The 22,554-nt window shown below is 43.2% G+C and overlaps 1 protein-coding gene across 1 annotated transcript; it reads right to left on the bottom strand.

Moving 5' to 3' along the window:
- Positions 1–4,829: 4,829 nt before the first annotated feature.
- On the bottom strand, positions 4,830–21,354 carry GCNT2 (glucosaminyl (N-acetyl) transferase 2 (I blood group)). The gene is made up of 3 exons (XM_082045885.1): positions 20,423–21,354; positions 6,631–6,723; positions 4,830–5,495 (listed from the first exon to the last, which is right to left on the bottom strand). The coding sequence occupies exons 1-3, from the start codon at positions 21,342–21,344 to the stop codon at positions 5,305–5,307; spliced, it is 1,206 nt and encodes a 401-aa protein (XP_081902011.1). The 5' UTR covers positions 21,345–21,354; the 3' UTR covers positions 4,830–5,304.
- Between the last annotated feature and the right edge of the window lie 1,200 nt (positions 21,355–22,554).

Genomic DNA, 22,554 nt, shown 5'->3' with positions numbered 1-22,554 from the left:
TAGAATCATTTCAGTTGGAAGAGACCCTCAGGATCATCGAGTCCAACCATAACCTAACTCTAGCACTAAACCATGTCCCTAAGAATCTCATCTGAATGCCTTTTAAACACCACTAGGGATGGTGACTCCACCACTTCCCTGGGCAGCCTGTTCCAATGCCTGACAGCCCTTTCTGGGAAGAATTTTTTCCTAATATCCAATCTGAACCTCCCCTGGTACAACTTGAGGCCATTTCCTCCTGTCCTGTCACTTGTCACTTGGGAGAAGAGACCAACACCCTCCATGCTACAACCTCATTTCAGGTAGTTGTAGACAGTGATCAGGTCTCCCCTCAGCCTCCTTTTCTCCAGGCTGAACAGCCGCAGTTCCCTCAGTTGCTCCTCAACACACTTGTGCTTCAGACCCCTCACCAGCTTCACCGCCCTCCTCTGCACTCTCTCTAGTATTTCAATGTCCTTCTTATGAGGGGCCCAAAACAACACAATATTCAAGGTGGGGCCTCACCAGCACCGTGGACAGTGGCACAATCACTTCTCTAGTCCTCCTGGCCACACTATTCCTGATACAAGCCATCTGTCTTCTCACAGAAGGCACCCCTGCAGCCCCTCACTACCACAACCTTGCTACATAAGCCCAATACAGATGTCAAAAGACGGCCTGTGGATTTCCCGGAAATTCTGCTGACAGTGTGCACGTGCTGAGCGATGGTGGTGATGTGGTACAGGGCACAATCTCCAGCACTACGTGGAGCAGCTGCCCTGGCACTGCACTGGACGCAGCTCCAGATCCCAAGGGAGGGTGCAGCTCTCCCGGACTGGGACTGCAGAGGTGCCTGGGACTGCTCAGCTGGACAGTAGCTTTGCATGAAAGGCCTTGGGCATCCCAGGGTGTCACAAGAAGCTGCACATGAGGCAGCAATGTGCCATTGCAGCAAAGGTAGATGGCACCCTGAGTTGCATTAGGCAGGTGAAGGGAGGTGGTGAGACACAGCTGGAGTGCTGGGTCCAGTTCTATGCTCACTGGTGCAAGGCAGACATGGACATACTGAAGCAGGTCCAGCAAAGGGCTATGAAAATCATTAACAGCTTGGAGTATCATTCACACAAGAAGTGGCTGAGAAAGCTCCGACTGTTTTAGCTTGGAGAACAGGAGGCTTAGGGTTATCTTATCAATGTGTATAAATACCTGATGGGGAAGAATAAAGAAGACAGAGCCAGGGACTTCTCAGTGGTACCCAGTGACAGGACAAGGGGCAGTAAACACAAGTTGAAATACAGGAAATTACATTTCAAATTAAGTAACATAATTTGCACTGTGAAAGTGACCAAACACTGGAAGAGACACTCAGGGAAGCTGTGAAATATCTATCCATGGAGATATTAATAATCCAACTGGACACAGCCCTGATCAAGTTGACCTTGCTCTGAGAAAGGAAGGTTGGACTCAATGATCTTCAGAGGTCCCGTCCAACCACAGCAGCTCCGTGATTCTGTGTGACACAAGTTCCACAAGATTGGTGCAAGTTTCCCAGCTGACCTCTACCTCCTCCTTTCCCATCTGTGCTTTGAGAACTGAGCGCTGAGGTCTGTGCCTGTGACAAGATGTTTTATGTATGTTACAGAAAGGAAAATATCATGAGGTCCACCTGACACAATAAGCAAATTACCTTCTGACCTCTGGCAGAGCTTGTTCATTAATGTGTACCCATAGGTTTACTGAACTTGGCAAGTTTCAAGGCATTCCTGTCTGACAACACAAATGACCTGTCAATCATGCATTCTGCTTTGTGGGCTTTTTCCCCCCAGCTGCGCTACTGATGATAGCTATGCTTGGGCCTGGATATATTTGCAGAGAAAAAAAATGGAAGATCTGAAGCTTGCATGATGACACCAAACAAGGGGTAAGCAAAGGGGTTGTCTCTTCCCTACCACTGACAGAAGGTGCAATGCTAGCTCCTCCAAATGTCTTCTCCTACCTACATCATATATAAAGTGACAAAAGAGGAATGCCTCCTCCTTCTCTTGCTCATTTTTAATGTATTGGACATCTTAGATGATAGGGAATGAAGAAAAAATGTTGCAGTATCTAAAACAGGTGCAGAGGTTTGCAGGGTCTTGGAGCTGCTCGTAGGTTTGTGGTGTCTTGGAGCAAATGTATCATATGATACGTAAAAAAGTCCTTAATGTTAGGAATGAGGAAAGGGAACATCTGGTTCTCATTCATAGGCATGAATCCTAACCCATGATCCCAAAGAGGTGATAGCCTGTGCACGTGCACTTGTCAGGACTTCAGAGCTTTGTCCATTGGGGTCCTGAGCCCCTCCAAGGAGGGAGACTGCACAGCCGCCCTGCACAGCCTGCTCCTGTGCTCGTCTGACTGTCCTTGAAGACAAAAGGCTGCAGCTGCACGTGCCTTAAATCTTACAGTGATATTTTGTCTCCTTGGGTGAGGTGTATAAAAGTCTTCAGGAGCTCAATAAGCAGGAAGACATCCAGTGGGTTGTCTAAGCAAGTCAAACTCACTTCAGTGGGAAGTCTGACCTGCTTGGGAATCCCGCTAGAGAGAGCAAGTTCTTTACGTGCCCCATCCCAGTCAGCTTCTTAGTGAGCAACTGAGCAGAACTGAAAACTTACCTCCACTGTTCATACTGATTTGGAAAGACAGCTACAAGTTGCATTTGGAAAGATTTTACATTTTTTCCCCTCTTGCCTTAATTGTGAAAAACAAGGAGGTACAGATAAGAGTTACTCAAAAAGAAGCTCCCTCTATGGAGATGTGCTGCGGTTGCTGTACTGAATCACTGTTGTTACTGTTGCGCACAGGAGTATAACCCTCCTTAACATCCTTTCTACCAGCCACCTCCTCTAGTTTTTCAGCTCTCCCTGTCTTTTACTACCATCACAAGCACTGCTGATACTGTTAAGTCACATTGGTTCAGATGTGTTTGTGGAACTCGGCTGCCAGAAGTTGTTCTGTTCTCTCTTTTGTTTCCACATCACAAATGGTGTTTAACTGTAATGTTATTTCTTTGAAAAAAAAAAAATAAAAGGCTGGTGAGACAGGTGTTGTACCTCAAAACCAGGCACATAGTGAAAAATTGACTTCCAGTAAAATGGAACATGCTGTAGTATTCCTGAAATAAACAACCCCTGAATCATTGCTGGACAGAAATCTGGGTCTCTCAGTAGACCAACCAGCTGTGATGTTTTTCTGGGTTCTTACTTAAACAGATACAACCCAATCTTAAACCACCTATATTTGTTCAGGCTCAGAGTATACCACCTTTTTAATATCCATAGTTTCAAACTGCCAAGTTTACTGCTTCTGCTGTTGGGTGATGTTTTGCCATTTGCCTGGGGAGTCTAAGCAATGAAATGCAATCCTATTTATACTCAGGCTATTTTAAATATTCACATAAAATTGTGAGAATGCCCTTATTGTATTTGGGACATTTGAGCCTGGGGAATATTCAGCATGATAAAACAAAGTGGGGGCTGGTTCCAGACCTCTCAAGTTGGACACCCTAAAACTCCCTCTTTAAAAGAACAACTCTCAGATGCACTTCTCTCTTCAGCTGCCACCACGACAGCAAATGAGCTCTTCTCCTCCTCTCCCCCAAAAACTGAATGGGATTTCCACCAAAGTTCTGCTCTGGAGATAAATTCTTGGTGCCTTTCTGCAGGGATCTGCATTATGAGGTGTTGGCAGCTATACATGCAGAATCAGCTGACTGAAGCAGATCTTGCCTGTTCAGACCCTTCCCTGGGGGTTACCCCCTGTGCTTCAGGATGTCTCAATATGATGTGCTGTCATTTCTGAACTGCTGCAAGTTACAATCCAGTTTGCTAAAAGACCCTGAAATTAGCAATGGGTTGATAAAGTTGATGGTAAATTGCTGTTGTTCAAGAGGCGCTCTTTGAGCTGTCTTATTCAGAAGAGAGATGGGAGAGCAGCACATACTCTCCTTATATTCAGGCATCCTGATTTATACTACCTCTGTGATGCTGACTAGGTCACTCAACAGTGCTGCTAAAATGCCACATAAATACAACCATCATAGCCACAGGAAGAAGCATTCATAGTTTTGCTTCCTTGCTTCGATTTTTAGGACATGATGACTGGTACTCATAACTTTTACCTTCTGCTTGCCATACTAAAATATTCCCGAGCACTGATTTGTTCTCTGCAGTATGTCTAGTCTGTTGAGATTTTGTGTGCTTAAAGAGTTGTGCATACTTAGAAGGGAAAATCTGCTCAGATATTTTATGACCTCCCTCTAGTGGCTGTTACTGGGGAATAAAAATAGGGCTGTGATGAAGTGAACCCCAAGGTTAGGTAGGTGCATTAACCATTGTATTAAGATGAAAGGAAGTAAACATGGGCAGAAGGCTTATGCTATAGCAAAATATGACACAGAATTACTGAGTTATTGCCAAAGCTCAGTTACTGCTCTTTCAGTCCTGAAAATATTTGCCTTGCTACTTCCTTTCCCACTTCCCATCTCTCCCTCTGTGTCCTTACAGATGATGATCTAAGGACACCAGTGGGCCAAAATCTGTGTATAGAGATTTTTTTTTTTCCAGCTCTGCTAGTTGGCCAAGTAAGACAAATATGCAAATTCCTATTTTTCAGACATGGAGAAGGGCTCCTGCGCCTGAAAGCCTATCTGATTTTTCTAGCCACACCGACTGACCCAGTAAAAGATCCTGTTTTCTCTTACAAACCTTGTCCCAACAGATACTTAAAAAAACAGGTAAGATCTGGGAAGTGCAGCAACTTTATTACATTTTCAGTACTTTTCTGTCAGTTCTCTGCAGTAAATATCAGTATCTTTGGCAAAATGACATCTGAATGTATAGCCATCAGTTGTGTTCCTGCTGATTGTGACTCCTCACCTTTTTGATTACCAAGTGTGCACAGCTGTCTTTCAGACATAAGAAGTGACAGGGATGCATGACTCTGTTTATATTTTTATAGAAAAAGATAGCAATGTCAGTGTAGCAAGATAAAAGCTGGAGCTGGAAATCAGCCCATTAAAAATGGTAAAACTGCAAAGCTTTTCCGGCTGCAAAAGGAGCTTTGCCCTGGTGCCTCTTTTTGGATCTCTTGCATTTTGGCCTCCAGGTGCTAAGTTGAAGGTGAGGTTTGCAGGCAGTGTGAGACAAGCCAACCCAAGCTGTATCTGCAGAACATACTAAAGAAAATCATCTTGCGAGTTTATGCTTCTGGCACAGCAGAAACTAAGATTGCTGCTGCTGTCCTCTTGACAGCTTTTACTGATGTTGTAGCCTGGGGCTTTGCTTGCTAAAAATACCAGCTGGGTTCCACCTCAACCTCACTCTGGGACAAGGTTCTCTGCCGATGTCTCAGCTCCAGGCACTCCACAGTCAGGGGGTATGTTCTGAGCTCAAACTTATTTGCAAACATACAGCTGGAGTTAAAAAGCCACTTGAGGTCACCCGTTCCATATATGCAAATGCCTCTAACGTAGTGGCCTGCCAAAAGAAAAAGAAAAGAAAGCAATGTCAAAATCAAGGATCCAAATCATTCTTTTTGAGAAGTTTTATCTGCAAAGCTGTGATAATCTCCTACACAATAAACATGTTAAAAGGCCTACTGGACATGCAATGAGAGGAAATTAAAAAGTTACTTCAGAATAAATAATGAGCTAAATAAGGAGAAAGTTCAGAAAATAAGTGTTACTGCTTGAGACTCTTCCTCAGAAAAGACTAAAACACAGGTGGATTTTTCTTCTGTCAGTGAAGAGGAACTGATACTTACACTAAATTTTCCACTGACTAATTCTGGGTGGTATTGGTGTAATTTCACTGATTTCAGTGCAGTTATGCTGATATGAAACTGCTGCAACTGAAGCTCACTGAAGTTCTCAATATTTTTCTCCTCAACACAAACAACTCTGTTGCAGATTAAGAATTCTTGAAATAAAATGCATATTATCAGCATTTTGTTATTCCCTTTCTTGTCCTGCTTGGATATGTCAGAAGTAGCAGCAGTATGCAACATACAAACCAGTGACTGAAAAATTAAGTGTGCCATATGGAAGATTATCTACTGCTAATGTCATGTCATGATATAATGTGACATAGGAAAATCCAAAGCTCAACCATGATTGTCAGCCCGTGGCTCCTCAGGCTCCTGGTCAGCTGTTGTTCTGGCAGCATCGGTGCCCAGCTGGGAGTTGTTTCAGTTCCCACAGGGCACCTGCCTTGCACACTGCTGCCCATTTCTAGCACATCTCCCAGCCTGGGATATACACATGGGCTATTCCCACCCACCTGCAAGAAAATTCCCCCAAGGCCTTTAAGAAAAGAGTCAGCTAACTCATGTGAGCCCTAAGTGCCACCAAATACCCCCCTTTCCAAGTCTGATATATTCTATAAAATTCCTGATGCAGAAGCAATTGTTCAAGCTTTCTCACTATTTATACCGCTACTATCATTCACATACGGACTATGAAGATGAGTCCTTTTTAATATCTTCTCTCCCATGAAGTGCTATCTAAAGATTGTCTCACATTATGGTTAGAGGCTGCAGGAGTACAGGAACAATAGCCAAGTGTTTTTCGCTATATGAACAGGAAGAAGAAATGGAGAAAAATGTACACATTACCATGACAACCTCCATGGGTCTTTTCCATATCAATCCACTTCACCGCCTTCAGGTCACCTTCCCATGATGCGTTTGGCATAGAGCCTGGGACACCTGCAATTAGATAACAGAAAATCAAATAATTAGTCCTTTTAACAGGCATGTGTTCAGGTTTATGTCCACATTCTGGGACCTCTCTCTACAGAACTGGGATGAAATACTTAGGAATATGCACCAACAGACACCTGGCTGCTAATCTTTTTGTCAAGTTTCTTCACTGAAAGCAGCTTTCATGACATAAGCACGATGTCAGTGCAAGAGACCTAAACATTTCACTTGAGCAATAAAATCCCTCTTTTGCAACAGCCTCAGTATGATACTGTGTGCATGTATGATCACTCGTGTAACCTTCCCAACCAGCACTGCCCTCCAAAGGTTATTTGAACACTGAGCCACTGACACATAATGCCTTCACATTAATTTAGTGGTAAATACTGTCTATATTGTCTTTTTGTTTGTTTGTTTGTTTGTTTTAAGAAGAGAGACTGACAGAACAAATTCAAGCATTATACAACTGGATGAAACTGTCGAACCTCAGTTATAGACTAATATAATAATATGCACAAGTCTAGGCAGATCACAGGATCTGCCTAAGAGATAAGCTGGTAAGAGGCCCTCTCCTTGTCAGTAAGTGATCTAGTCCTGCTATAACCTGGCAACTGTGCATTTTAAGTAATTAAGGGGGAAATGCTTAACATTCAGTAGTTGGTATTTGCTGAAATGTAAACAGACAATGTGCACGCAACATGTAGGGAACTGCTGTACGTCAAGGGAATTCCAGTATCTTCAGCGCAAGGCAGTAGCTATAACAGCCCATTGCCATGGGGTGAAGTCCTTGCCTTTGAAAGCAAGAGCTGATCAGATAAATACAACTATGGAAACCTCCTTGCCTGACCTGTACTGCAGTATCAGATTCAGCTCAGTGAAAGAAGTTTCTTTAAGTACTTCCTAAAATTGTCTTCAGAACACAGAAATTTAAAAAAAGGCATAAAATAGTATAATAAAAGGTTTCTATGAACTTATCCCTTTCAGTGAATTTTATCTTTCTTATTGGTTCATTCAGTTGTTGGAGAAAAAAACAATGATACAGACTGTGTAACTGCCACCCCATGTACAAACCACTTACCTGAGAAAAGCTGGAAAAGACCCAGATTCTCACTGCAGCACAAACACTTGTGTGCAACTTATTTCCCTGCTTGGAAGAAACTAACCATGTCTTATTCTTTCCTGCCCAGATAGCAATGACCATAGTGCTGCCCCCGAGCTATCAAATGGCAGAAGAGGCAACACGTGGGGAGCCAGCGTGCATGCCAGCAGGCACAAAAATGCAAACATTATTTCTGCTTTCTCCTAATGAAGCTGAAAGCAAAGAAAAAAGACAGAGTTGTGATTTGCTTGAATGCAAAGAATTACTGCAGCATTACTGCTGAGGAGTACCTGGGACTCAGGCTTTTTAACAAACACAGCAGAAGTGCCAGCACTGATGGGCGTCAGAGCCTGAGGAAGAGTGGATTTGTACCAACCCAGGTGCTTGCCCTGCACTCCTAAAGCTCAGTCCCAACCCCAGAGCCATCCATAGCGAATAACCCTCGTCCCTCACAAAACTCTGATTTTTGTCAACCTCTGTTGTTCACACAGCGGGTAGGGAGTCTGATAGTGAAGCCAGTATTAAGCATTATTACTATTAATCAACACTACTAAACCCTGATAATAATCCAGTCATAGTTGAAGCAAATGCTTAAACAGCTAAACATTTTCAAGTGGTTTTCTTCCAGATTTTTAATAGGGATATTTAAAGCCTGTTATTTCTACTTCCTCCTATTTTCCTTTGAAAGGAAACAATTACATGAATGGCATGGAGAGAATCATGCAGCCTTTTTATGAAAACATCCTCATAACTTTTGTATTATTCTAAAAATTAAAGTTGAAAGCAGAGGAAGATTCTGTTACAATTTTGTTTTCCCTTCCCGGATGGCAACAAGTATAGTACCGTTACAGTTACTGTAACCCAACAACTATTTCGTTTGTGAAGAACAAACCAGAATGTAAATGCACTCTACAATGTCAAGGAGGTTTGGTTTTGGTGGGTTGTTTTTTGGGGTTGGGTTGGTAGGGGTTGGTAGGGGTTTTTTTTGAGAAATTCAATGCAATTATATCAGATGCAAAAAGGAATGTATGCGCCAACAGCAGAACCACCATAGCACTTTGCCATAAACAGAGATATGTGGCAGGTATAACCAGAACTTCACAACCTTATTTCTTCCCCATTGTATATTAGGCCATTATCAAATAATTAAAAAAAAAAAAAAAAAAAAATAAAGTGGCTTTGTCCTGGGGAAAATTCAGAAAACATTACTCTTTCACAGAAAGCATTAATCTAAATTAGATTAGACTTTATAAAAGGCAAAAAAGAGGCAGTGATGGCAAGGAATAAACACTTTAAATAACCTGAAATGTGCACTAGCATCCCAAATTAAAAATCTGTTCACAACAGATGGCACTAAATGTGATCTGTGGAAAGACTTGGAAAATGCTGACAGGGTGGGAAAGCAGAAAGATGATGGACAAAACAGGAACAACCCCAGGACATCCACAAAAACACTGGAAGGCTCTGTCTTCCAGGAATACAAAACTACTGACTTCACATTATTCACCATCTCCCAAATTGAGTAGATGAGGCATTTTTGTAAGTTAATTAAAGACTGGGGGAAAATGTAGCTCAGCACTGAAAAAAAAAAAATTACCACATTATGCTCTAAATATTTGTTTGAGCAACTGACCTGAGATTTGGAAGCTGTTCTGGGGTCCTGTTCTTATAAATATGATTTGTCTGAAAAGTGGTGCTAATGGTGAAAGTTAATATAAACTTTGGCATGAGTTGCTTACTCTACTTTTATCCGGTTCTTGTGTCCCACTCCATCGAGATTAACAGAGTTTTGTCTCCAGAAACAATGAGGAGTGATGAACCACCTCGTGGGCAGCGGTACTGAAACTGCCCTGAAAACAAATTGGCCACCACCAGGTCTTAGCAACAGCTGCCACCAGAACAGCATCACTCGAGTGTGAAAACAATCACAAGTGACTGGGAAGAAATGCCAACCCCTCCGATGCCTTTTATTTCATGTCTTCCATTGGTGCAGAGGTTTGGAGGCAGGAGAGACACTGTTTCAGAGCCTGGACCTCATCCACAGGACAAAGGCAACACAGCCTCTTTCTCTTCTAAGCCCTTACTGTTTTTTTTGCCATTGCAATTCCAGTGAGAGTCGATCTTCATGTCTTGGCTCCAAGAGTCAGCCCAGTCCCATCACTTCTTGCATCACTATCATGTATTATAAGACAATCATCTGCAGCTCACACAAAATGAGCCACTGTGTTGGCATTTCTGCAACATGCACATAAACTGACATTCAGATGGAAATCTTGCAGCAGATTTGCCTTGACCTTCCATGTTCTGTATCTGAGATTCCAAGATCAAACCAACACATCGGTCAAAACCTTGCTGCGCTTCTCACCCCAGCATCCTCACCTTGGAACACCGAGGCCATACATCATTGTACAAGTCCTTTCATCCACACTGTGGGGCCGTAAGAGACTGGATCCCTCACTCTTTTCTTTCTTCCTTTCTCTCTGCTCTTTCCTTCTCTCCTTTTTTTCTATACCCTCATTTCTTTGTCTCTTCTTCTGTATATATAGTACTCTCTTTCTCTCTCCCTTATACCTTAGTTTTCCTTCCCTCTCTACCACTCTCTTTCCCTTTTTGAACATATAAGGATAACACCATCTTTAAGCTCTGCTGTTGGATTCTGGTTAAATTTCATATTATAACTACTGATGGTTGCCAATACACTGCTCATAGTAGGACTTTCGCTGTTAATATGTTGATAAGTTCTGTTATACTTTTGCCAAGTCACCATTCACTGTAACCAATATTCCAACAAGTACTTTTAGTAAAACTCACAATTGAATTGGACCCCGGGGGTGATTGTCTGTCATTCACTTCACATAACCGTGCAGAATTAACCCAGAGTTAACTCACACCTAGTCTCATCTGTTGAGTCAGGGCGCATGTCGCATCTAGAGTTAACTCATCTGTCATCCCATCTGTTGGGATAGGACAGTGGGTAGGATGGAAACAGTCACCTCTTAACCCTGTACAGCAACAACTATTCATCTGACCAGGCTCCTAAGACAGTATGGGAGGATGATTCGCTTTGAAATCATGGTTTGTCTGTTTTCTTGTTTGTCCCACCTGTCCATTGGAGGCAGGTGGCTGGTAAAGATATGAGGGAGTCCTTGGATGAAGAGATTTTTCTTTCAATATGAGACTGAAACACTGGAGGGAAAAAACCCACCATCCCTGTTTAGAAATGTACAAAGGCTCAATTTTGTGTTTTGCCACCATATATTTTATTTTCAGTGGGTTATGTGAATCAAAAAATGTGTGGGTGGAGGGGTAAAGAGCTAACTAAAATAAACTCAAGATTGTCAAGCTTTAAAGCAAACCTCAGAACCTGGAAAGAATGAAATAAAGCTCAGGGGAAAAAAAATAATTAAAAAAAAAAAAAGAGAGAGGAAGTTTACTTAAAACTACTTCTTTCAAGATGGCAGTCTAAACTAAGGCAATGCACACCATCTCCTTGAGCCATCAGACTGTTGACAGTCATGAAAGAGCTAAACTGCACCTCTTGTGTTGAATCATCTGATGGATAATAAGGAAAGAGTCTCAGTTCTAGAAGCTTCATTTGATGATATGTTTTGAAGGAGGTATTTCTGAGCTGTTATTGACCCATAAATTAACTCTAGTGTCATTGACAGGGTTGTGGTCCTCCATCAGAGGAGCTGAACTCTACAGGGCTGTTCAGGAAACACTTGCTTCCCGGAACGGGAGTGGGCTGGACCTGTGGGGACATGCTAGACACTGGGGACTTTCACCCTGGCTGCCCAGGCAGGTGCTGGCGTTAGGCTTTGTTTCTCAACACGCTTAATGAAGCTTTAGGTGTGGTCAGATGAATTTGTTTGCAGGTGAAAGGAGGGAACAGGTTCAGGTGGCCTGACTGGAGTTCCCCCTTAGCAAAAAAAAGGGCTGTTGGGAGCTTGGCATCTGGGAACATCAAGAAAAGTCTCTGTTGCTGCAACTAGACTGAAGTTTAGTTGGTTACATGCATGAGTTGTGACATACATTACCTAATGCCAGAATTCAGAAAGAAAAACCTTATTCCTTAAATTACTGTAATCTGATTATTTTCTTCAAGGAGTTGTGCTGTCTGAAGCCTATTACACCAATGTCTGATAGTTGTGAAGATCAAGGAGAATAAAGTGAAGGAGTGCCAGTCCATTTGTTAGCTGTGGCTTTTGAAATACACTTCTTGAAGACATACCCTTCCTTGTCCCATCATCACTACATTGGTTGTGAAGCAAAGTATTGCTCCTGTTGAAAGCAGTACTTAAATTCCAATGACTGCTGATTGCACAGACTAAACCCTATTTTAAGCTACATCTTCTCAGATGAATTGTAATATCTGGATGGTGGATAGAGAACAAGAATAATTTTTCAGGAAATTCTACCATGAAGAAGGTGTATTTGCGATTGTGGTGACTGTGTTGCCACACCTTCCCTTAAGCAGGTTTTGCAAAAAGAGGCTTTGATGATGAGACTACAAAAACTTTGTGGGCATGAGACTCAATAACAGTCACAGGAAAATCCCTATTTTTCAATAACTTATTCCTATGAGAAGTTCTCGCTCAATAAGGAAGTCTCATCAAAATAATGAAGAACAGCAGGAAGAGAACAAGGATTAGTTATGTGAGTAATAATGCAGACATAGGTATAAAGTACTTTTTTTCTAGAACAAGGAAAAGGAACGATTTTAGCAGGCAAGAACAGAAATGCAGTGGTACATATTAATATAATGCATGTGTTGCACAGAAGGTTGTTCCAAGAGGCTGTCTACAAATGACAGTGGGATGGAGAGTTTCTAAAGTAGTTATGAATTATTAAGTTGCTGTAGTGAGTTCAGTGCAGGCTAAAACATTTGAAACAAATGAACAAACAAACACACAAAAATGGTTCTGTTTGTACAAGCAAATGGCCATATAAAGATGTAAAAATAAGGAACTGGCTAATGTGATTGATTAATGTGCTAGCAATGCTACTTAGAATTTCCTGGTATTACTCTTGTATCTCACATCCACATCCAAGGCATGTGAACGAGATGTTCCTTGAGAGACTCCAGCTCTCATTTTGAATGTGAAACTAATGCTTCAGAAAACTGCAGTGAAATTTTAACAAGGAGAACTAATATGTTAGGGGTCTTCATCCTGCTTTGGGAGAGATGAGGAGATTCTGAGTCTTTGCATCGAGACAGACACAATATGAAACTGTTCCAAAAACACTTAAAATTGTGGTAAGCACCCAGCTGGGTGAATCCTTGGAACAGCAGGCGTGAGCTAGAGTGCAAAATCATCTTCTCTGGATGGGTTTCCAATTTCCATGTCAGACTGGCAGCCACGGCAGAAAGAACCTCACTCAAAGAGGCTGAGGTTGCTGATGTCCCCAGGTGCCTGTGCTCGATAGGAAGTTGTTGAAGGTCCTGTGGTTCTGTGATCTGCCCATTCACATCCAAGAATGGTCTGGGTTTCCAGTCTTGCACAGGACACTGTGGGCCACACCTTCTGGCAATCAGCTACCTTGCGTTCACGTTAATGCAAAAGTTTGCCTAGTTTTGCAGCAGGCAGTGATGGCATGTGGTGTGCCCAGTGTCCCTTTCAGGCTGGCACGAGAGCAAAAGTGGCATGGTTCTCCTTTTCCCGCTCCCTCTCTCTGGGACACACGACCCACAGCTAGTTCCCATTCTACAGGCTTCTTGAAGAAACCAGGAACAAAAATGATGCTGCCCTGGCACTCTTCCTGCAAACCCCCAGCTTCCCTTACACTAAATGACTGCCAAATGCCACTCATTATCTCTGTGGAGGGATGTGCATGACCAAGGCATGTCCCAAAGGCAGGACCATGCTGTCTGTGGGTGGACAGGTGAATTTTGTGCTGGCCAGAATGAAAACGAGGAAGAGAGGTTCATTACTGTGGCTAACAACAGCATGGCTGCTAACCACCCTGCACTCTGTGTAAGGGCAAAGCACCCCAGAATTGCTGCTGTTGCATTCTGCAGTGATAGGAACCAAAGAATTACTGAGCATGGCAACATTGCTACATTGCCAGCATTTGTGGGGAGAGAAAGGAACCACGTGTTAGAATCTTTTAATGGAAGCTTAGAAAGGCAGCTCTAGCATGGCAGAATGCATCTGCAGCCTCGCTTAGTTGCTGGAATGTAACTGAGTACAGTACAGGTCAGGGAATTACTAGGTGATTTCTACACGCAAACTTTCTCTCGCAGCTCATAGCCTGAGGGGGTTGCTAAGGATTTAACAGGTCTTATCATGGAACTGGCAGTACTCATTGCATCTGTACTAAGTGGAGACCAGTGCCCTGGACAAAGTGATCCCCCAGCAGCCCAGTGTGTCCCTGCTCTCACCTGCCATACATGTACCTGAGTTGGAGACATTGGTACAGAGGCTGGGGTGTGTGCCTGGATGTGCGTGCTCTCTTGCAGGAGTTTTTTGGTGATATTCAGGAGCAAGGATCCTGGATGAGTGCCAGAACCTGCAGTCTCCTGCACTTACCATAAAATAAGGAAAACAATAGGAAAGGGAACACTGAAAAACAAATGTGAGCTGAACAAAGAAGTTCAGCCCAGGTCAGGTGAAAGATGGAGAGCAAGGAAAGAGTACTGAGGCAGCAGAAATGTTGTAGAGATAAGAAAGGACCAACCAGACTGTGGAACAACTGTTGTACAGCAACTGTAGAACCCAGGCATCACCTGGCTACTTATGCAACATAAGCCCTTGGCATTTTGGAGTCTTCTACTGGCACAAACTTGCCAGTGTGCACTTTAGGATCAGCACTGTGTTTGGCAGTGGTGCAAGGCTGTTCCCTAATTCAGATCCCTCTGTCCCCCTTAGATGCTGCTGCTAATACACAACTTCTGGTTTGATTCCACCAGAGAAGGGATCCAGCCTTCATCCACTAAGATCACTATCTGAGTAACAAAGCAAGTGCGCAATCAGAGGGAACTGTTGGAGGGAAATCACTTCAGAAACACATTTCTGCTCTCAACTAAAATGTTAATTGTGTAACTACAATCAGCAAAGGAAACATGTCTGTCCAAAGCCTGTGTTCAAAGTGCTGTGTCCTGTCTGTGCAGTAATGCAGTGCCTTTCAAAGGCACGCCAAACAGTTGCATGATGGCGATTCCTCAATGGTTTCCCCCAGCGACAATGCCAGAGGAAGCATATTCCTGAAGTTCTCACTCCCCACGTTCATGGCTCTGCACAGGCCTCTCAGTTGTGTTAATGTGATTTCCATGGAGCCACGCAGTGAAACCTGGGGGCACAGCACCCTGCTAGGAATAATTCTTCCCCAAAAGCATCAGAGTGCAAGTGCAAAACCCATTTTCTCCTAGTGATAGCTGGGTTTTCTGTTATGCCTAGACTGCTTGTAGTATTTGGCCAGCTTGGATATTGCAATGCAACACTCCACTGTACCTTTCCAGTGTGTTCCCAGAAGAATTGTTCCCAAACTTCTCTGCTTCTTCACCCAACTTCTTGACTGCAGTTCTCTCCTAAATCTAGCTGTAGCTGTGGCCCTAGATGTAGCAACTCCTGCCCCTGGGAACAGAGAGGTCCTCTGCTAGCAAACAGAGCGAAGGGCACATCAGGCCTGGCTCTGTTCAGAGGTGCTGGAGAAGAGGATGCTCTGCATCTGTTGATGACTAAATAGCTAAGACCTCATTTGCTTTGCAGTGGTACAGAATTTCCATGCATGTTGATTAAGTTTTGAAGCTAAAGATGGTGACTTAAACCACTGCTGTCAGCATCACAAGGCAGAAGCTGTTGCACGTACGCCAGTAAAGCAAGTCACCCTGAGTACAGCTGCCACCCAGAGCAGCTGGACAAGGGAAGGATAAAAAAGGTAGAAAAGGCAACACCAGGGGTGGGTTTACCAGGTTGCAGTAACAATTCTACTCTCTTTTTAACAAGGCAAAGAGGACAGAGGCAAACTTGCCAAGAGGCTGTCGAAAAGGACTGTGGTAAAAACTTCACGTAGTAACAGCAGCATGATGAACCCCCTGGTCTGAATAAAATAGGACCTTCTTGGCACACCTGAATTTGGAAGAAATTCCCTAAAATGAAACCTGAACAAGAAACTTGAAAAACAGGTGTAGAGAGGTAGGAAAGAAACTTGCTTTGCAGGTGCACAAGTGCGTTCAGTCACAGGGTTGAGAGAAGGAATGAGGATGGTGCTTAAAGTGCTCTGGGAGATAAGCCTCTTACCTAAGTACATATTGCTGACCTCTGGAGATTTATTCCCTGTCCCTGAAACACCCTGGCTCTTCATTTCCATAACCACCAAGCCCTTTCAGTCCTGCCAGCACAGCCATTTGTAGGACTATGTAGTGATCCAGGGCAAGGACTGATTGCAAATAAACTCTTTCATGTTTTCCAGACTAGTGTTAACACAGATAATTTAAGACAGAAGAATCATCTGTATAAATGAACCTGGTACCAGCAGCACCTAGTAGAAAGGCCAAAGTAGAAAACAGATGCTATTTTTACAGGATATTGCAGTAAGCTACCTGTGACACACAGATGACATTTGTTCTTCAGACTATGGGCTATCCCTTTTAACATATTTATTTTGGCTTTGATGATGCACTCTTGAATGTTTCCTTAAAGCTTACTTGTCAGTTAGAGCGTGTGAATGGTATAAACTTTAAGATTAAAGCAGACAAAGCTGTGACTTGTTTCACTGTGATCAATGTGAGAGAACTTCTCATAGGTAAAAGCCTTAGCACAAAGACCTGGGCATGTGAGGTTTAGACAGGCAACATTTGTAAGAATGCTATAGCCTAGGTGACTTTAAACTTAAAGTTTGTAGCTCCATACCCTCATTTCCTAAAAATATGTCTTAAATGCAATAACAAAAATCTGTTGTGGGACTACGGTGGATCCATGCATTCCCTGACAGAGGGCATGGGAACAGAAATTAGCCTTGAAGATATTAAGGCCTACCCGTGAGAAAGATGGAAGTAAAGGAGTATCCGGAGATGTTAAGGATGTTCCCATGAGAGAGACGGGAGTAAAAGAGTAACATTGATGATAGCAAAAATAGCCAATGAGATGTTACTGCTGTAACTTGCAACCAATAGTGAAGAGACACATGAGATGGTAAAATATAAAAATGCACCTGCGGCAATAAATGACATCTGCTACTTTCATCCTGGAAGAACTTGGTCTATGTCGTTTGTCCATCTCAACCATGACAATCTGTTCAACTAGCAGTGTTGGATTCTCCAAATACATCTCTTGTTTGTATTGGGATGAAAATTGTACAGAAACTGTTGATTTTTATAAAACATCGGTAATGCCTATAAATATTTCTGTCCTACTCTTCCAAGCTCAGATATTAGAAAATGCCTGTATGCAGGTGATGTTGTAGAAGGTGGCTTAAGCCAGGCTCATGTCTCATGATCACTGCAAGGAGAAGGTCTGGCTCCTGTTCCTCCTCTTCTGTCCATTTTCCTCTCATTTTTACTCACATCTGCACCTTCACCCTCAGCTTTTTTTTTTTTTTGGTGCTGACTTCTGTGCTGGCCAGATTCTTCAGCACATCCATTCAGTTCACAGAATCAGAAAAAAAGTAGATTGCTTTTCTTCACATATAGTGAGTTGAACTGGCAAAGCTATCTGGCATAGGGTTTCTGGACAGGAGGGGGTGGGAAGGGATCAGAAGGAAATGGGAGAAAATTTCCTATTTTGGCAACAATGAGCTTTTAGAGGTCAGCTGTCTTGTGCACCCTTTAGTGAAGGAACTGGGCTAGTACAGAAATGACAGTGCAACCACACTCCCTTATTCTGCAGGGAGCTAATTCTGAAAAAGCAGTTTAGTGCAGTGGATTAGACTGGGAGTCAGGTGTCAGCAGTCCAGTGCTGGGTTTGACCGTGGTCTGGTGTAAGAAACTAGGAACATAATTTTGCCACGTTCTGCCTGCTCCTGTGAATGGGATATAATAGCACTGATTGCCCTTGTAAAGTGTGTTGGTGTCTCTGAACGAGAAGTGTTGCTATTACTTCTCCTGACTTTATTTTCCCACTTGAACAATGCATAAGTTACTAGTGGACCAATGTATGTTTATGTCAATGTACATATTGCTATGTACATATCAGGGTTTATTACCCAAGACTGCCTGTATCCTGAGTCATGCATATAGTGTGACCCTATCCCATGAAAGTGAGGACAGGACTTTGGCTTGGAAGAGGATTCAGTGAGGCTGCCCTGAAGGACTCAGTAGCATGGATTGACGATGCACACTCCTTCTGTGAGGACCAGAACCTCCTTTCTGCTCTACGTGAGCAGAGAGGGGAAAGGTGGCCCAGTGGTTATGCTGCTGGCCTGGAACGTGGCCACTAACCAGCTCTGTGGTGGTGTATCCTTCTTGTGCAACCTGGGGGAAGTGATTTAGGGCCAGTCACTTCAGGCCTACATACTTTGCAAATACTTTCCCTTAATTTCCCCATGCTTCTCTTCCTTATCTGAAAAGTGACTTTCAAGAATTTTCTGTCACACAGGAGTCATGTGGGAGATAAGTGACCTGAGATAAACACCAAAGATAAGTTAAGACTGTAATTTGAAAACCAACAGAATGACAATTGGAAGTCTCTAACTTTTAGGGGGCTAAAGAAAATCTTGGTTTTCATTGCATGGCTCTGGGTAATCAGCATGTCATTTTAAGATTTGGGGACCAAACAGTGTTTTTTGATATTTTGAATGAACTGTCATAGGTCTCTGAAGCTACAAATATCTGTTTGGCTTAATTATTTTGTGTTATGGCCCTTAAATAATCTCTGTGCTTGCCTGGAGACCTTCAGCTATTTGTTCTAACAGCTGGACCACTGCTTTGATACTATTATCTCCCTTTGTACACATGAAAAGCTAAAAGGAAGTGGCTTGGCTGAACTTGGACAAAAGATTCTTGCTAGAGCCAAGAACGAAGTCCCAGGCTAACACCCTATGCACTGAGAGGGAATTCTCACACCAGAGTTGCTCAGAACTCTGGATCTGACTCAGATACACTCAGGTGAAACACTCCATGCTATGCTTACAAATTTGGATTCAAAATCGTGGACAACAGCAGCCCTGTATCCTGAGTACATTTGTCAGAGCTGCATGGCCACTTTTGTTAACCCCGAAGTGATGGCAGGGAATAAAGGAAGAGGAAAGAAACATGTCTGCTGTGGAAATGTTTCATCTTTTTTTTGGATTCCTCTTTTGGATACAGAGAAAACAAACGCAAAAAAATGCTACACCAATGTGCAACACTGGAAAGTGTACAATGATGATCATGGAGATAAACAATGAAGTACAAAGCCTACATAAGCTACACAGTGCAGCACAACAAATGACATCCATCTAAAGCTTTCTAACTGTGGAGAATGTATCTCGTCCCAGGTTTATTGCTTCTGAGGCAACGAACTACAGTAAGATCACAGCAACGAGCTTTCTGGAAAAGTCAGCTAGCTACAAATAATATATGCTGACCATAAATCTCTCGGTCGGTAACCATTTGTACATCTTGTGCATACTGGTTGTAAAATATAGTTAGCAGAAGAGCAAGCACTATTCTCAGAGAGAGTTATGTGATAATTTGAAAGCAGACTGGCCTTGCAAAATGGATGCACAGTCTGCTGCTTAGGTTAAAGCAGACATGCTCTGCTTCTGTTACTGCTCCCTGTTTTTTCATTCCCCACATATTACAGCAGGGAAAGGATGGGAAGGGGAAAGAAAGAAAAAAAAAGAAGACATTTATCCTCAGTTCCATTCTTCATATCCCTGCTTTGGGCTGCTGTGAAGCTCTATGGATTCAGAAGCACTAAAGTCCTACTAAGTGCTTCTAAAAGCAATGTACATGGGAGAGAATTCCTGTGCATCTTCTGACCTTTTTCCAGTTGTATGAACAGGGTAAAATTACTTGTAAGTACATAAGGTAAATCTGAAAATACTGGCTCTGATTCTGCTTCTCTGAACAAATCCTTGATCCTATACAATGGAGTTTAGGCAGCCATCATGAGTACAAGTTTTTTTTCAGGTGTTACAGGAGAGCTGATGTGTATGCATGTGTTTGTGCCCACAGAAATGCACATGAAGACCAGAAGCCTGAACTCAAATTTTCTGGCTCTGTAGCAACAAATAGAGAAGGAGGAATTAACTGCTATTTGTGGAAAAATAAAATTCCCCCCAGCAAAATGAAGGTCTTGTAGAAAACACCTTCACTACAATCCTTACATAGCTTACCTATTTTAATTTTTATTCCTTCCCTTTCTTCATCTCAATTTTTACAAGTCAAAAGTTTGAATCAGCTGAAATCTCCAAGGATTTCAGTTTGAACTTAGATCCCCTGGGCTTCTTCCTGCTCAGACGCAGAATGATAATGCACATCCTGCAGAGCACACTCATCCCTCCCTTAAGTGGTGAGAAATGGCAAGTAAGTTTCTTTGATAGATCAGCCTTTTCTATCACTTATGATACAATTAAATTTTTCATCTAGGCTTTGTCAAAATCAGCCTCAGATATATGCCTCTCTGTGTATGTGTGTGCGTGCACGTGTGCAGCTACAGGAAATGAAAGTGAAGGTGCACTCACCCGGAATCCTGTTGAGTGTCACCCAGAAGTGCTCGTCGGGGCTGTAGGTGTCCTCGGACCAGGCCAGCAGATCAATGGCGCGCTGGTCCCGCAGCACAAATTCCACAAAGGGGCGGGTGAGGGCCACATACGCGGAGCCGAAGTAGATGGTCATGTTGTGTGGCGGGGGTGACTTGCGCACAAATGTCCACAGCATGAAAGAAAAGAAAGAGTATAATTGCTCCCTGTGCACATACTTGGTGCGTGTGGTGATGTGGGGGGGCGGTAGCCCCCCAGGGGTGATGTTCTTCCCCGCAAAGCCCTTTAGCAGCCGGACGATCTCCCGGTTGGTCTTCAAGGGGAAGTCCTGGCCGCAGGTGTTGAGCAAATAGTGCCAGGGCACAGAGGAGGCCAGCAGGTCTCTCATGCAGTGGAGGTCGGCCCGCAGGCGGGAGATGCCAGCGTAGACCACCCGCTCCACCCGGGAGGTAAGGAAGGCATTGGGGAAGCAGCCCACCAGGCGCTGCACTGCCTGCTGAAAAGTGGCCGGCGCCTTGGCGTCCACGTGGATGCAGTAGATGTTTTGGGGCATGTACACCGCCCTGAAGAGCCGCTCAAAGGTTTCAAATTCCTTGTGCAGAGTCATGATGTAGGCGATGGGGAAGGCAGCCTCCTCAGCCGATAGGGCATGAGTGATGTAGTGGTTCTGTGTGATGTACTCCGTGCAACTGGATTCTCCAAATGATGTCTTTAAAGCGTTTTCCTTCAGAAAGTACACCTTGTCTTCAACAAGTGCTTTACAGGCTTCTTCTAAAGTTGAACTCACCGAGAAGTTCAGCCTCTGAAGAGATTTTTGGGCATGCAAATTAACAGCATAGAAAACAAAAGAAAGTGAAACACAGAGAATCAGGAGAGCAAAGAAGCAATATCTGAGTGTATACATTGCTGCTCAGAAAAAGAGTCTCACTTGAAATATTGCAAAGTCAGATCAGACAGTGCAATCAGCTTGCTTTGCTGGCTGTGCTTGCTTTCTGCTGGAGAACGCATGCGTCCGTCTGACGCATAATATGCAGCTGCTGTCCTTACTTTCAATATTAATAGCTTTGTAGTCATCATTGATGTGAAAGCAGCATAAGTAGTGAAAACTTGCAGATGGATGCTCTCCACAGCACCTTGGAGATTAAACAGGCACATTGCATAATTACTGGCTTGGCAATGAACAATGAATTCAATTTATGGGTATCTTCTTAACTGCTCCCTCCCCACTCTTCCTGCATGTATCATATAGCTGTAAAACTTCCTGTTTGTGCATATGGTGGTAAACCTCCTATTTAACTCTTGTATTGTTCTAGTTTGTTTTTACTTATAGGAACTCTTTGGAACCACCCAAGTGCATCAGTCATCACTGCTTCAGAATTAAAAAAGGCTTGTTCAGCACACTGTGCTACCGTGCAAGGCCACCAACACTCACATGTAAGAAGAAGGAGATTAATTTTTCCTCTGTGTAGAATTATATCAGAGCCGTCAGGTTTTTGCAGCAATGTTTTCTTTATTTGTAAATTTGAAATCTGCCTAATAGTTTCTGCTCAGTGCCATGGATGAGTTGTGATGAGCTCTAGGCTTACATGCATCACAAGGAACTGGGTTAGCAAAACCTGCTATTTAAACTAATTAACATTAGTTTTTCTGATCAGACATTCTTGTTCCTAAGAACCATGCATAAATTTGGTATAACAACATATTTATGCAATGAGAGCTTTTGGCGTGGCTCTGACTAAAGTGGAATACTTGGTAGCTCTCCCTCTTCCAACTCTAATTCTATTCATGTGTACCTGCCGCCATAAGACAGCATGTTCAAAGCATATAAACTTTGTCCAACATCATGTCATTTTGCTCCAACGTGAAGTAATGCTGAGGCAATATCAGGTGATCAGAGATTACACCAATAAATGTTTTGACTAGGCAGTCCAGCACACTACAAAAGCAGAAATACCATCACCTACCTCCCAGCTCATGCAGACAAACCACCTCAGGCACTGGCAGGTCCTTCCCAGAAGCTGCACTTCCCTCCCGTCCTGGCCCCAAACATTCTCTGGGAGTTTCAGTTCAAACAAATCAAAGGCTGAAAGCAGTGGCTTCAACCCACTGGGCAC

This window comes from Streptopelia decaocto (assembly GCF_964273445.1).
Source record: "Streptopelia decaocto genome assembly, chromosome: 2".
NCBI classification, from domain to species: Eukaryota; Metazoa; Chordata; class Aves; order Columbiformes; family Columbidae; genus Streptopelia; species Streptopelia decaocto.
Note: the sequence above shows the minus strand (reverse complement) of the source record. Positions and strands in the feature narration are given on the sequence as shown.